The sequence below is a fragment of the Galeopterus variegatus genome, unplaced genomic scaffold (genome assembly GCF_000696425.1).
Source record: "Galeopterus variegatus unplaced genomic scaffold, G_variegatus-3.0.2 Scaffold2452, whole genome shotgun sequence".
Taxonomy (NCBI): domain Eukaryota; kingdom Metazoa; phylum Chordata; class Mammalia; order Dermoptera; family Cynocephalidae; genus Galeopterus; species Galeopterus variegatus.
This window is the reverse complement of record NW_007728563.1, coordinates 388,453-404,842: the sequence shown is the minus strand read 5'-3', so window position 1 is coordinate 404,842 and position 16,390 is coordinate 388,453. Positions and strand designations below refer to the sequence as shown.

Genomic DNA, 16,390 nt, shown 5'->3' with positions numbered 1-16,390 from the left:
ATTCAGAAAATTTTTTTTTAATTTTTTAATTAAAAAATATTTAAATATATGTGTGTGTGTGTATATATATATATAGAGAGAGAGGGGGGAGAGAGAGAGAGAGGGAGAGAGAGAGAGGGAGAGAGAGAAAGCAAATGTGGGAAAATGTTAATAACTGGTGAATCTAAGAGAGGGTATATAGATGTTAATTGTACTTGACTTTCAACTTTTTTTTAACATTTTTAAAAATACAAAGTTGGGGAGAAAAAACATTTCTGTTACTTAATAGCTATAACTCTCTGGCTGGTAAGGGGATCCAAACCCTTCATCTTAGTGTTACCAGCACTGTGCTCTAACTAACTGAGCTAACTGGCCAGCCCCAGTGGCTATAACTCTTGATAGCCATTATGACTTCCCATTTTTTCAGCATGGAATTTATTGGATTATCTCCAGTCACCTACCCAGGCCTTAGGAGAGGGGCACAAATGGCCTGGAAAAGTGACAGGTGTGGTTACCTAGAGCCACACAGCAAGGAACCCGGGGCAACTGGCCACCCAAAGAATGACGGGGCTAAACAGGAAGTAGAGGGGAAAACCAGGGGATGAGCTCCAAGCTTAAATCATGCCCTATTCACTATCCAGTCTCTGGTCAGTCCTGATCACTCCTCGCGGTGTGCGAGGACCATTTGTTACTTTCTGTGCCCCCCACTGCTGACCACTGACCTTTGATTTGAGAATAGAGATTAAATATGTGAGCTTTGGAGAATCTCAGCCCTGCAGAGTGAATTTGCTATTTAGTCCTGTTGAGCCTGAGGTTTCTTATATGTAAATCCTTGGTAGAATTGCAGTGGGTTATGTGAAGTTTTAATGAGATGATGAATGTAAAGCAGTTGATGCATGGTACCAGTGTAATATATGTACAGACGGACGGACGGATGGATGGATGGATGGATGGATGGTCTCAGCTGGATGGATGGATGGATGGATGGATGGATGGATGGATGGTCTCAGCCAGTGGCACTACCGTTCATCCACAACTAAGCAGAAACCTCGACTTGCTGCCTTTGCCTCACCCACCCCCACATCCACATCCAGTTGGTCAGCATGTTCCATCCTCCCTACCTCCAAGTGCCCATCCTAATCAGACCACTCTTCACTAATCTCCAAGGCTGCCACCACCATCTCTTAGCTAGCCTCCTGCAGCAGCCACCCGATGCTCCTCCTGCTTCCACTCTTGCCCCTCTTACCCCCATTACATTCTCCACAGCACTGTTGTCACCCTCCTGTCTGAGCCCTCCTGTGGCTGCTCACCCCCTTGAGTACCGGACATCATGACTTGGCTCCTGGCCAGCTCTCCAACCTCATCTCCTAAACCGTCCCCATTGCTCACTGCATTCCGGCACACAGGCCGCCTCCCTCATGCTCATTCTCCCCTCACTGGCTGCTCACCCCCTTGAGTACCGGACATCATGACTTGGCTCCTGGCCAGCTCTCCAACCTCATCTCCTAAACCCTCCCCATTGCTCACTGCATTCCGGCACACAGGCCGCCTCCCTCATGCTCATTCTCCCCTCACAGGCTTTGCATTTGCTGTTCCCTCTGCCTAAAATGCTCTTCCCCTATGTCTTCACAGGGCTGTCTCTTCCTCCTCCTCCTCCTGACCATCCGATCTAATGTTGTGTACACCTCCACCCCCACTGGTCACTATTACCCTATTTTAGTATCTCCAAAGCACCTGTCCTTATCTAAAATGAACTCATCTGCTTATTTACCCCCGGTATGTCTCCCTTACAGAATGTAAGCTCCAGGGAACCTTGTGTCTTGTTCACCGTCGTAGCGTCAGCACCTGAACCTTGAACGATGCCTGGCATGTGATAGGCACTCAATACATTTGTGAAACAAATTAGTGGATTTTGTAAGTTCATTTCAATAGATGTTCATATAAGGGTGCCCAACGTGTATCACTCTCCCCTGCAGGTCAGGGTGTGTCACTGTACATCCCGCAGTCCACCATCAATGCCACCGTGGAAGAAGACATCCTGCTCTCGGTTGAGTATTCCTGCCTCGGGGTGCCCACCATCGAATGGACATATACGTCCAACTGGGGAGTGCAGAAGATCGTGGAGTGGACACCAGGGGCTCAGGCCAACATCTCGCAGAGCCACAGGGACAGAGTCTGCACCTTCGACAACGGCTCCCTCCAGCTCTTCAGCGTGGGCGTGAGGGACTCCGGCTACTACGTCATCACCGTCACGGAGCGCCTGGGGAGCAGCCAGTTTGGCACCATCGTGCTGCACGTGTCTGGTAAGACAGCCCCAGGGTCTCGGGCGTCCCACCGAACATGCCCCTTCCATGATATTAAAAGAGGCGTTGTCTTCCCCTCCCCCCACCCCATAGAGATCCTGTATGAAGACCTGCACTTTGTCGCTGTCTTCCTTGCTTTTCTCGCTGCTGTGGCCGCAGTGTTAATCAGCCTCATGTGGGTTTGTAATAAGTGTGCGTACAAATTCCAGAGGAAAAGAAGACACAAACTCAAAGGTAACACTCTAGGCCTTGTGATAACCTATTCATGGTTTTGAGGACAGAAGTGGCGTGTGTCAGCTTGTTCTCTCACCAAGAAAGCACTGTATGGCTGATTTTCAACTCATTGACTTGTCTTTTGCTTTTCAGAAAGCACAACTGTGGAGATTGAGCTGCAGGATGTTGAGTGTTAGCCAAGGTTGGGCCCAGTTACATTCCTACCTCGAGGAAAACATTTTCCAACAAAGGAACAAACACAGCCAGTCCACGCTCCAGCCTCCTGTGGTCCTGCCGCAGCAACCCATTCCTGATGGGTCAGGCAGAAGTTAACAAAATTGATTGCATGGAGTTGAAGACTGTGGATTAGACAAAGTCAGTTCTAGGACTTGCTCTAAATTTGAGAAGAGTGACTGAGGCTCGAACCAAGAGCTTTGCTTGGCTGCAGCTTCAGGGCCCAGCTGACCCGTGACCAACAGAGCTGGCTTCTCACTCAAGACACTGTCTCTGGCTGGGGGATGGCCTGTTGGAGGAGTCTGCATCAGAGGCCAGAGTATCTCCAGGCTGACGTGCAGCTGGCACTGGAACATGCTCTCTGTGCTTTTGTACTCCTGTCTGCTCAGCAAACTGCCGTTCCCTCCAACCTCCTATCCCATATTCAACAAGCACTGCTGTGAGAGCTATTGTGGCAAACCCTGAGGCTTTAAACAATCTACTGCTGCAGAAGCAGAGGTGGAGAGAGTGGGGGGATGTTGCTGTACTGTAGTGAGTTGCTCCAAGGTGAGGCCCTGTGGCTTGGAGCTTTAGAGAGCGGACTCAATGCACTCCTGAGGGACCAGCTTTGGATACAACAAACTGGGAGAAAATTATCCTTCTCTTCCTCCTTTGTTCCAACTTTAATTGGATTTTTCCTCCTAGGCCCAAACAGGCCAGTGTGAGGAAAAGACAGTAGCTCATGTCCACTGTGGGCAGCATCTGGCCTCCTGACAAGCTGGATAATGCCACTTTTATGAAAGCTGAGCCTGCACATTGGTGGTACGACTGGAAAATCAGTAATCTTGGGCTTCGGATCTGTCCCTCTGAGTCACTAATACTTCATATTTCAAGTCAGGCCCTTGCTGTCTTCTGCCTGGGCTGAGAAACACGTGGCCCTCACCTACCTCATAGTCAGGGTATTCAGAGAAACCTACAGTAGACATAGAGCTCTCTGAGCAATTTAAAAGCATGAGAATTCTTCAAGGATCTGGAAAGCTAAACTGGGAAGCACTATACTGAGTATTGGAAATCGATAACATGCTTTTGGGGGACTGGGGCTCCAGGTGTGAGATTGGGGACCAGACCACAGCTGGCCTTGGACCTTATTCTCTCAGGCTGTTGGTCACCATGTTTACCTGAAAGTTTCTCCCTCCCAACTTTTTTTGGCAATCTCTAAAAGGAGGCATGAGTTTATTTTCCACTTTCTTTTCTCTCTCCAGTATTCAAAGCTACTGATTGATTGAAGGTACCATTCCAATTATGGGGGAAGCCGAGGTCATTAGCTATGTTCTCAGCCCTCAGCTACAAATTCATCCATGCAAAGGTGAAGTGCTAGACCATTCCTTTCTCTTCTCCCTCCTTTTAGGTTCCCAGTGGGGAACCTACTTTTCTACTTCCCATGTGGCAGGTAAGGAGTTTCCTGGGGAAATTAGAGTCCTTTCCCTAAGGAATGAATCCAGAGCTACAGGAAGGGGTCTGTTGGAATATTCACACAGGGACTGTCAGTGATACAGAAAAGGGCTCCGAAGGCACTATTTGATTCAGAAAGCAGAGCAGCTGTTGTGCACGACTGATTGTAGCTCTAGCACCTGACACATAGAAGGTACTCACCCTCAGGCTACCTCCTGTAAACACGCGTGTAAACATGCACATCTGTGCACTTTCCCCATGCAGCAGACAGAAGAACGAGGACCTGTGCCAGGACAGTTTCCAGTGCCATGGAGAAATGGGGTGAGAAGTACCTGAGAAAAAAGGGGATCAAGGATAATCTATTTCTTTCTCCTCTTTCATACAGAAAGTCCATCAACAGGAAACCAGTTTGGAGTTGGGCAGCTGCTGCAGCATGTGTGTCCTTTTATACCACCTGCTTTTCAGAACTTTCCCTGCCAGATTGTCAGAAGTCAGGGGTGGTCATCTTCATAATAAAAGGAGAAACAGAAAAGAATAACCAGTGAGAGGCCTCCATAGGCAAACTAAGATGTACATTAAATTGTCCCCCAAAAATCTCATGAAAGGTTATTCTATCATCTTTCTATTTCTTTGAAAAAGGGTTTATTTTGCACTTTTAAATAGTTTCCCCCATCCTGAACATTCCTGTGGAAATGTTTTGATTGCAGAGCCTGAGGATTTTGTCTATTTTTTGAAAAACATTAAATCATAGAGATTGGCCAGTATAAATATTAAACTATACGTTATGTTTCAAACTGTGAAAAAAAGTGTTTTAAGGAACGAATGAAATAAAACATGAAACTAAAGCCCTGGTCCTTTGTGTGAGCGCATTGCTGCCAAGTACTTGAAGGCTCTGGGTGATGTTTCCAGTCAGTACTGGGCATAAATAAAACTCTCAACCACAGGCACAGGACTGGCAAATATTTTAAACGACAATGGAACTAATCACATTGTTGTAACAGTAAACATATTTTAGCACTTCAGAAAACCACCTTATTAGCAGTACCTTTCTCCCCTGTATTGTAGCCAGAAGACTAATTTGAAATTTGTACTTCCAGATTAATTGTAATGCAGTCCTTTTTTGCTTCTGGAAAGGGCTGAAACTAGCATGTGACAACTGTACTGCCTAGTTCAAGGGTGCAAAAGATGCCGTACAAAACATACATGCTTTGTCAACAGAAGGTATGCTCAGAGATTATGATCTAAGAACCCAAAAAGGTATATATTGTACTTTCTCATTTCATGGTGTTCTGGGTATGCCAGGAGAACTGAAACAACCCACATCCTCTGAGGTCCACATAAGATGCTAAATAGCTGAGCGCACTTCACGTTTACTCTAATTTAGTAAAGCAATACCACACAAAGGTGAGGAGCACAGGCAGGGAGAGATAAAGTCATCAGTATGTCTTGCCTAGTGCAAGGATGCAGAGACAAGCCCTAGAGAGGGTGCAGTTCAGAAGGGCTACATAAGTGTAACAAATGGGCCAAAAAGAGGTGGCAGAATAGAATGCTGGAGATGTAACCATGACCAAAGAGGAAACACGTGATAAGGTGAACCCCCAGGGATATGACTCATATGCAGTCTTCTTGACATCAGAGGGGATACTGGGGAAAACGGAAACCCCCCTGCTTTCTTGGGAAGCATCAGAGACACCTATAGTTTATTGAAAGCACAGCAAACCCCCATGGTTATTATGAGCACATCTATCAGCAACTTAATTCCTGCTAATGAATGGTGTGGGCTGCCAGTGCGGGTGGCTCTGCACACCGAATCCATCCCTCCCTGTGGCCAGCTTTTCCAATCCTTGAGGAGAACATGGTTGCCTACGCCACTATTTCCACTGCCTTTTAAAAATTAGGTGGGTGGGGCCGGCCCGGTGGCGCACTGCTACAGTGCACCGCTTGGGAAGTGCGGCGGCGCTCCCACCGAGGGTTTGGATCCCACATACAGACCGGCCGCTCACTGGCTGAGCGAGGTGCAGGGGCAACACCGAGGGTTGCGATCCCGTTGCCGGTCCCAGTCCGGTACGGGCGCGACACTGAGGGTTGTGATCCGTTGCTGGTCACGAAAAAAGACAAAAAGGAAATAAAAATAAATAAATAAATAAATAAAAATTAGGTGGGTGGTTTTGGTTTAGTCTAACTACAAAAGTGATAAATCCTTCTTCAAAATTCAAATGATACTGAAGTTTATTTATAAAGTAAAAGTTCTCCCTCCTTTTTCAATTCTACTTCCCAGAGAGAACAATAGTTAAATTTGGTGTATATCCCTCTAGACTTGCTTATGCATATATGAACGTTCAAAATTCAAATGATACTGAAGTTTATTTATAAAGTAAAAGTTCTCCCTCCTTTTTCAATCCTACTTCCCAGAGAGAACAATAGTTAAAATTTGGTGTATATCCCTCTAGACTTGCTTATGCATATATGAACATATCTGTCTACATATACACCACAATATACATATTTAACCTATTTTCAGTTAAGTGGGATTCTATTATACATATTACCTGAAAACTTGCCTGTTTTCTCTTACTGTGTCTTTGGCATTATTTCGTGTCTGTACCTATTTCGTTCTACCTAAATTTCATTCTTCTTTCCTGCACAATATACAGTCCATAGCATGGATACATTATAATTGTTTGTCCACTGAAAAACTGCTTTTTATTTCAAATGCTGTATACACAAATAAAAATCTTGGGCAAACTTTCTATTACATCAGACTAGTTTCTTCAATCAAGATGTTAACTAATACATTCAGCTCTGTCTCCTATAAATCTCTTCCTCTTTCAGGGAATTCAGAGTCAATGTTTAACAGGTTTTATGTAAAGTTTGTTGAAGAGTGAATAGGGTGGGAGTGAAGAAGGGTGGGAGAGAAGGTATTACTAGTGTAAAGTATGTCTAGTTTAAGCTTTAGATTTGGTCTTATAAAGTGCACACAGGTAGGTTAAATTCCTTTGATGTAACAGACCAGTGGTTGTTCAGGCAGTTCTGTCCCTAAAAATATTTTTCCCTCAGGTACCTCATGTTTAGAAAAGATTTTCTCCTTCTAAGCCAAGTGAACCTATTAAATAATTGTTTCCTATATTTATTCATCAACAACACATAAGTCCTAATCAGAATTCCTCATCAACAAGAGATAATGAGGGGTTTCACTTTGATTTGATGGTGTATTGCAAAGAAATTTGATGGTGAAGTTTGAGAAGGTAAATGTATGATTTCCATTAGGCTTTTTCAAATACCAGACACAGATCGCTGATAGCTCTCCATTACTACCTCTTTGGTTCCCAAGAGGCTCAGATTGGGACCACTTGTAAAGAAAGTTAAAAGAGACGTCATGGATAGATTTGGGTGAAAAAGGAGATTCTGTCACCAGCCTCCCCTTGGCATAGTCACTAAATCATCAGGGAGTTTTCCAGATTGCATGTTACCTTTGTATCTCAAAACTCTCACTCATCTATAAAGTTTAAGTCAAATACAGTCTGCTCTACTACAACAATTATTTGCATATAAGAGACTCAGAAAGGCAGTTTTGTTTTTGATTTTTGTGCCTGGCTGGTACAGGGATCAAGCCCTGGACCTTGGTGTTATCAGGACCATGCTCTAACCAACTGAGCTAACTTTTAGCTTATGAAGACAATTTAACATGCAAGTTTTTTGGTTCTTAAGCAAGGGGAATCAGAATATAGGGAGCAAAAAAACTCTGAGGCCATCTGAGCTCTAGTTTTAGAGAAGTAGAAACGAGCACCTGTACCTGGGGATCCTGTTGTATAATCAAGTTAGCCATTTTCTTATTGAAGGACATTTAGATTGGTCTCAATTTTTCCCTTTTACAAAGAGACCTCCTCAATAAATCTTTATCCAATGATCTTTTATAAATCTGTGCTTTGTTAAGTATTTCTGTAGGATAAATTTCTAGACATAAACTTGCAGTTATGAAACAGTAAACTTAAAAACAATGTCAAAGCTGTGGTCACTGACTTCTGAGTATAATTGTATCTTAGTGCTATGTCAAAGAGACATAGGGTTTCTCAGTTGTGAACTACCTTTATGTCAATAAGGCTTGGGAAAGAGTTACCCTAAAGATTTGAAGAGACTCTAGCCCCAGGTATGTAAGCCATCAAGGAGGAACAGGAATGGAGAAGTGGAACTGAACAAACTGAAGATAAAGGCAGAGAGTGTGGAGAGAGGAAGACCACAGAGCGTGGCTTTGAAAGGTAACTGTAAGAAAACAAAATCTTCACAGCCACAAAAGCACTGTCTTCACCATATACAAAACATCTATAAATATGAATACAAGACATTTCGAAGCACTTTCTCCTAATGATACATAAAGCTGGTATCTCAACTTTTTCCAACTTCTAATTGGCTTGACTCTTACAATAACAGTTGCTTAACGCTTCATATTTGTATAGCACCTTAGAATTTAACATCCATTTCCAACCTTCGAAACCTCTGAACCACCTTTCACGTTCCCATTTACAGTCATGTCACTTAACAACAGGGATTTCATTGTGTGAACATCATAGACTGTACTTACACAAACTTAGATGGTATAGTCTACCACACACCTAGGCCTCTATGGGATAACCATTATAATCTTACAAGACCACTACTGTATATTTGGTCTGCGGTTGACAGAAATGTTATGCAGTGCATGACTGTACATACAGATGCTCCTCAATTTACGATGGCTTTAAGTCGTAACATACCCATCATTAAGTATCACGAGTTGAAAATGCAGTTAATATATCCAGCCTACCAAACATCATAGCTCAGCCTAGCCTGCCTTAAATGTGCTCAGAACACTTACATTAGCCTACAGTTGGGCAAAATCATCTAGCACAAAGCCTGTTTTATAATAAAGTGTTGAGTATCTCATGCAATTTATTGAATACTGTTCTGAAAGTGAAAAACAGGACGGTTGCATGGGTACTCAAAGTAGTTTCTACAGAAAGCATATTGCTTTCACACCATTGTAAAGTCGAAAAATCATAAGTCGAACCATCGTTAGTAGGGGACCATCTATAAAAGGAAACAGGTATGGAGGATAACCTTGTCAAGCTCATACAGCTAGCCAGTAAGAAGAAACGTCCAAACACAGCTCTTTTTGCCAACCTGTGAAACACTTGTTGAGGGACTAATTGGTTTTCTCCAGCCTGTCTCCCAAGTTCCACAGCACATCCAACTCCAGGTCATTCAGGTCAAAACATTAAACTGGAAAATGTAAATAATCACAAGACACAAGAGTTGCTGGTATAGCACCTAAACTGCAATTTTCCCCACATCTGCTTTAGTTTCTACAATTCCTTATGTGGGTAATGGCTATTCACTAAACAGTGACAAGTGAATGGGGAAAGGAAGACATATGAAGATCATTACTTAAGTTATCCCACTCTACTAAGATGGTGATGTAAACAGGTAGTTATGTACACATATATTCTCATTCATTCTACAAAACGTGCGGTCCTGGTCCATGAACTGTTACTGGTTCATAACAAGTTAAGCAAAGAAAGAGAAAGTAAAGCATTCAGAAATCTTTATATTTGACAACTTTATGTCTATTATAATCAGATAAAAGAGGCCTTTTAGTTTGTATCTTATAGAAACTGGCCCTTTCGTGAAAGTTTGAGACTCACTTAACTAGTTGAAATCACATAAAAAACTTATTTGAGTAGAGCCATACAGATTAGCCTACTAGTCAAGGCAAATTTTCTGAACCACCATTGAAGCGCTAGAGATTTTCAAATAACTAACTGCAGATTCATACCAATTATTTTAATTTCCATGGGCAGAAAGATGCAGTATCTTGATCATTAGGAAAATAAAGAAAACAAAAGCACAAGGTTGCTATATCACGGCCTAAAAGTTCCACTTATCTTTTAAATAAAAAAAGGTAGAGAAATACAAATAATTTTTTAAATTACTACACATAATCATCTTATAAATTATAAAAGCAGAGTATCTGTTGTAAAAATTGAAAGGCTTACTTAAAATCCTACCTATGTGACATTATTTTCAGTGGTACCAAAAGGCCCATAAGCCTAAATATATTTCTTACTAATGGGAACTTCTCAGGAACATTTTAGGATTGGGATACTATTTCCAAGAAGGGTAAACATCTCCTTGGAAAAGGCAATCCATTAATCCATTAGTTTTTTTCTCTTCAAAAAAGCAGAGAGCTAATGGAAAAGACTTTAATAGGAAGAAGCAATCCAGGGCCACTGGGTGGAGGCTGTGCAACCACTGAGTGGGAGAACTGACTATAAAGACAGAAGAAAGCCCTAAAGGTACAATCTGCCTTCTTCTGTGCCTTCGGCTGTCCTTTCTGAGGAAGTTCTTAAACTACCTGTTTAGGTTAGACCCAGTCATACAACTGAAAGATGAGGAACTTCATTTACGAATACAGGAGCACACTTTAATAGCCCTAGTATTTTTTTTTTTTTTTTTTTTGGCGGCTGGCCAGTAAGAGGATTGGAACCCTTGACCTTAGTGTTATCAGCACCACACTCTAACCAAGTGAGCTAACCGGCCAGCCCTAATAGCTCTAGTATTGAATGAAGGATACAATTCTGCTGGCATGTAATTTGTTACATTCAGGGAAAGGGCCTGAACTCATTCCACATAAGTGAATTCCTGTATTAAAGCTGGGTCATAAGAGCATCTTAAGTGATCTCTTTAAGAAACAGTGGAATGAGACAAATCAATTAAAGACACAATTCACTTGGATTGTTACGAGTTCAGAAAGTATGTGGATATTTTTAACCACACACTTTATTTTATGTCAACATTACAGAAGGAATATTTTTAAAAGCAAATCGAAACCTTAAGTCAGTAACATTTTCAAGTTAACTGCATAAAAAGTGTATTATTTTACATCTCTCCATACTGTATGCCCTACAACTATACATAAAATTCTGCATTTCAAACACTTGTCACTTATAAAGTGAAAGGTTTTAAAATGCTACGTAAACATTTGCTAATTATTATTTTTTTAAATCAACACTCCCTTAGAAGATTTCTCTTTCCTGTGCTTATAGCTGGTTTCCAAACATCTCAAATCTAAGTTTCTGGAAAATTATCTGGAAAAAACTTAGAAATTGTTCTGGGAAAAAAAATCATAGTAGACAAGGGCTAAGTGCAGACATAAGCAGCTCCATTTTATAAACAAAGTTTCGACCCTCCATTTTACTCCACTGAACTTCTTTGAATGGTCCACGAAGATGACTCCATTTGCTATCTTGTAAAACATCACTTTTTGGAAGGTCTTTACATTGGTTACGAGGAAATTGAACCAAAATCTTGCTGCCACTTTCAGGTCCGTTACGAACTGTGGAGAAAAACCAAAATATCAATACATTCCTTTTCCAAACTAGAAAATAACAAGCTTAAACCCCACAACTCTGTTCTAATGTGAATACAAAAGCCTTACCTGTCCTCCAATTTAAACATTCTTGTTAAAAAGTGCTTTTCAGCTTCAATATGCTCAAAAAATTTTACTATTTATATATACCAGGCTGGAATAAGCATTCATGAATTACTGTTTGTACTATAAAAATTAGGCAAAATAAATCTTGGCTTAGGAAAATTATATGGACCTACTTTTTTTTAAATACATTCATTTGATAATTCAATTATTCAATGAATTGGTTAATATATACCTAATATACAATAAAACTGAACCAATCAGAATTAGGACTGGGAGGGTTAAAGGAAAATTATTCTGAATTAAGAACTTCAGGTTTTAATGAGGCTTTAACTACTACTCAAGAGAGAAGAAAAGAATATCTTGAAATTCCTAGCAATAAAGACCCAGCAATAACCAAGCTTGCAGATTCACAAGCTGTGATCCTGTGGGAAAATACAAAGTACTGAGAATAGGTATTAGAATAAAAGACCACACTAAAACCGTCAGCCCTCCAAACCTACACTTAACCCAGATAAAATGTACACGTGAGTGCCTATTAAAGCGCCTGCTCAGAGGGGGTGCTTAACAAAATACTTCTCCTCCATGTTCCATCATCCCTTTGCTATTTTTAGGATTAGACATTATTCTTCCCACATTTGCAGCAGTACGTTTTTAAAAAGCTTTTATCCATTAAAGGTTTGGAACTGCAAGAGTAACAATGACACTTTCCAGACTATCACCTAGGAAAATGTGCTGCCAAGCTATAACTACTAAAAAGAGAATATTTCTTACTCTGAATAATAGCTATGATCAGATAAATGCTCAGCATAAATACATTACTTCACTCATTGCAGAGATAAGTTACTATTACATATATCTAATTATTAAAGCTAAATGTTAAAGCCAAACTCCCAGTGGTCCCTTCTCATTCAAAGCAGCAGAAAGTACCTGAAATGGCATAGTCACCACTTGGGGAGGCCACTGTTATGGCGGAGGCATTGCCAATGCTCTCTATGGGCCCAAGTCCCACATGATTACTGAAGCTTAGTACCTGCCAGCCCATAACCTTGGCTAGCTGCTGAACTGCATGCACCTGATGCTGTGACATCTGTGAATGAAAAAGGGAACTTGATTGACAATCAGCACAAATATGTACAGTAAATTTGACATAATGATTTATTTGACATAATTATCATAAACTTTTGTTGGGGTTTTTGCTGCCTGGCACAGCAACTCTATCTTGTGTTTGAAAAATCCACCTCTGTGTGACTATTAGGGGAAGGGAACAGACCCCATCTTCCACCGCAGAAGCTAAAGTTGCCTGGTACTCGCTTCTCCTATCCACTAGCACAGCAACTCTATCTTGTGTTTGAAAAATCCACCTCTGTGTGACTATTAGGGGAAGGGAATAGACCCCATCTTCCACCGCAGAAGCTAAAGTTGCCTGGTACTCGCTTCTCCTATCCACTAGCAGCTTCAGCACAGGCACATGACCTGAACTTGGCCAAGTGGAGACTCCTGCCTGGACCACTTAATGTGAAGCAACATTAAACATAGCAGATGTGCTGAGTATCTTCCCCCTCAAATCCACTTCAAATGCACTCTCCACCTTACTCTCTCTGCCCTGGAAGGCTGACCCATATGGTAACATCAATAGCTTCTTATGTCCTCTGGTTTCAGGTTGGATTCAGATAATGGGAGCCATGCAAGGGAGCCAGTAGGAACAGAGTGAGGTAAGGGTATTCATTCTCCTTAAACCCTTCCCGTGAAGTTGTCTAAGCTGGTAGTATCTCTTGACAAAAGGCAAGTTCTTCTCAAGATGGCCGTTCTACATAACTCTCCCCTTTACAGGGCCTATAACCTTTCCCTCCCCTTCACCGTGGCCTAGGATTGGTGACTTCTAAGCCCCTGGGGCCTGGTACTATTAGCAGCTAGTTACCACACTATCCCTGGTGGCTTTCCTACACCCACACTTTTGTATATAGATCCTTAGTAAAAAGACCCTTCTGAAATTATCCTGAGTGTGCCTCTGATTTCTTGTTAAGACCCTGACTAAATACATTCTGCCACCAGTGGTGAAGGCAGTAGTGCCAGGACAGCAACAGTGCCACTCTCCTGGCTGCAGTTCTCATCATCTAGCTTCTTTTGATCCCTATCCATTTGCAAACTTTGCTCTCTAGACTTCCCATTGATTCTGGGAGCCACCCAACAGCGTTCCAACACATTTTTGTGTGTGTGCTTAAACTTACCAAAGCCATTTTGAGTGTAATCAGCCAAGAGCCACCATACCTCACAAATACATTTTATTTACTTGGCACCAAAGAAGCATCATTATTATTAATATTAGTAGTAGTAGTAGTAGTAGTAGTAGTAGTAGTATTGCTTCTAGGATGAAGAGTGCTAAGTTTTTTTTTTTTTAATTTTATGTGAAAAAATAGTATCTTATATTAGCATTTCAAAAACCCACCCTTTCTCCCATAATTCAGTATTACACTAGATCATCACAACTCCATATAGAAGGTAGAAAAATAATGTTCTTATTTTACAGATGAGGACAGAAAGTGGTATAAATTTATCCAGAATCACGAAGCAAGTTTGTGGTAGAGCTGGGACTAGAACTCAGCATTTTCTATACTGCCTCTTAATATAAGGAATTCTTTCTTAGGGCTTAAGATTAAAATATGCCACTTATTATTATGGATGATTGTTATTATAGTTTTATATCTGTTCTCCTTTTCTCTAGTTTTCTTGAGTTAATACTTCTCCACTCTCATGTTGTCCTAGAGAGGGTGTAAACGTTGGAAAACATGAGAAACAAAAAAACTTACTAGTCTCAGAACTGGTCCTTCATCTTAAACACGAATCAAGTGGAAACAAATCTAGGATAGTTTATCAGCACTTTTTTGCTGGGGAGTGGGGGGTGGGTATCTGGCCAGTACAGGAATCTAAATCCTCAACCTTGGTGTTACAAGGTGGCACTCTAACACCTTCAATTAACCAACGGGTTGCAAAATGTGCATTAGAAATTAAATAAAATGGCAAAAGAAAATGGTTTTCTTCTTATATAATTTACTACACTTTACGTCTCATCCAATTTGTTCTTTAAGCAATTATGAGAAGAATGGACTTAAGACTTGTAGTCTGAAACTATTACCTGAGACAGAAGAAAATCCTGTAGCTCTTGCTCCTGATAAGACAGTGTAATTACTCTTCCATCTCTGTGTACAACTCGGATCTGCTCAACTCCAATATTCAATTGCAGCTGAATGGACCTTTATAGACATACATACTAAAAATCAGAAGTGTTCAAAATTATCTTACATTAATTAATTAAATATTAAAAATTATCCAACATTAAGCCTTAACATCAAAGAAAAAGAAAGCAACTGAGAGTTCTAACCTAAACCAACATCCATGGGGGAAAAGGTGGGTTCTTCTTAGGTTCAACTAAACTGATTCACCCCACACTACCATAGGCCACAGGAGCACCAGTCTACTCAAAAGGATATAGGAGAGGAAACTCAGCTTGCCAGCATGCCAATATCAAATGCTCTTCTTCTATGGAAGTCCTAGCAGCAGGACATGCAGCTGTCTACATAGCAGCAATATACCCTTGTTGCAACAAGACAAGATCCATGCTGGGTATATGTGGGACCTGCCCTGACTTAAAAACCTCATTACCCAAAGGAGCCACAGGCTTCTCTAACAACTCCACAGACACGTTACGTTTTCCAGGTCCCCACAAGGGACAGCCCAGTTTTAAAAGCCATCCCATCCAGGGAAGTCCAAAGGCATCCCCATCAGGTTATTTAAAATTCCTCCCAGTTCAGATGCATTTTATCAATTTGGAATTACTTTTACTACAAGCAATGGTGCCTAATAATATAGACGACATCTTTCTTTTCAGGTTTCCAAGGAATTATAGCTAAAGTTAACCAAAGGTCAAATTCTCATACACAAAGGGAAAAGGTTTTGTTAACTCTTTACCCTCTCCTCCTGAAATAATCAGCAAAAAAATCAGAATAGGTACCCTCTACTTGGGTTAGGCCAAACAAACTCATAAAATAACCAATAAATAACATGCAGATCACTACACTACTCCAAAACAACTCAGAAAATTTTAGCGGATAACATGTTCAAGAAACTCAAAATCCCTCAATCAAATAATCTAGTTGAGCGTATGCAGAAAAAAACAGCATTATGCCTTTCTACAACTGACAGTACCTCTTGTTTCTTTGTTTTATATTTGGGAATAAAGAATTTTTGGCAACTGTCTTCCTAAAATTGTCATTTTGATGAATTAAAATTTTAGATAAAAGACTTATAAATCTAACGAAATTTTTTAAATTCTTTTTTGTAAACAAGGGTGTAAACAGGGATAGGAATTCTTATAGGAACATACTTGAGGCAACCACTCTGAAGAACAATTTGGTAATAGTAATCAAAAATACAAATGTCCTTATCTTTTTACCCAACGATTATACTTTTAGAGCTTTATCTTATAAACAGATATAGTTGCACATGTACAAATTATTTTGCTGGCACCCAACAAAAAAGTTCATCAATAGAAGATGCATTAAAAAGTCTTGGTACATGGGCCGGCCCGGTGGCGCACTGGAGAGTGCGCCGCTTGGGAGCATGGCAGCGCTCCTGCCAGGGGTTCGGATCCCATGTGGTGACTGGTTCCCGCTCACTGGCTGAGCGTGGTGCAGGCGCAACACCGAGGGTTGCGATCCCATTACCGGTCAGTAAAAAAAAAAAAAGACAAAAAAAAAAAAAAAAA

The 16,390-nt window shown here is 41.1% G+C and overlaps 2 protein-coding genes across 2 annotated transcripts in view; one reads left to right on the top strand and one right to left on the bottom strand.

The window, feature by feature from the left end:
* Positions 1-975: 975 nt before the first annotated feature.
* VSTM5 (V-set and transmembrane domain containing 5) lies at positions 976-5,005 on the top strand. Its single transcript, XM_008581762.1, has 4 exons — positions 976-1,072; positions 1,956-2,282; positions 2,376-2,516; positions 2,649-5,005. Exons 1-4 carry the CDS (start codon positions 976-978, stop codon positions 2,690-2,692), a joined length of 609 nt encoding a protein of 202 aa, XP_008579984.1. The 3' UTR covers positions 2,693-5,005.
* A 5,926-nt stretch (positions 5,006-10,931) lies between these two features.
* The window catches only part of MED17 (mediator complex subunit 17), a 22,128-nt gene continuing 16,669 nt past the window's right edge, over positions 10,932-16,390 (bottom strand). The window contains exons 10-12 of the mRNA XM_008581761.1: positions 14,762-14,879; positions 12,556-12,715; positions 10,932-11,529 (exon numbers count right to left, since the gene is read on the bottom strand). Of these exons, the coding sequence (XP_008579983.1) occupies positions 11,318-11,529; positions 12,556-12,715; positions 14,762-14,879 (490 nt within the window). The 3' untranslated portion in view covers positions 10,932-11,317. The remainder of the gene's footprint in view (positions 11,530-12,555; positions 12,716-14,761; positions 14,880-16,390) is intronic.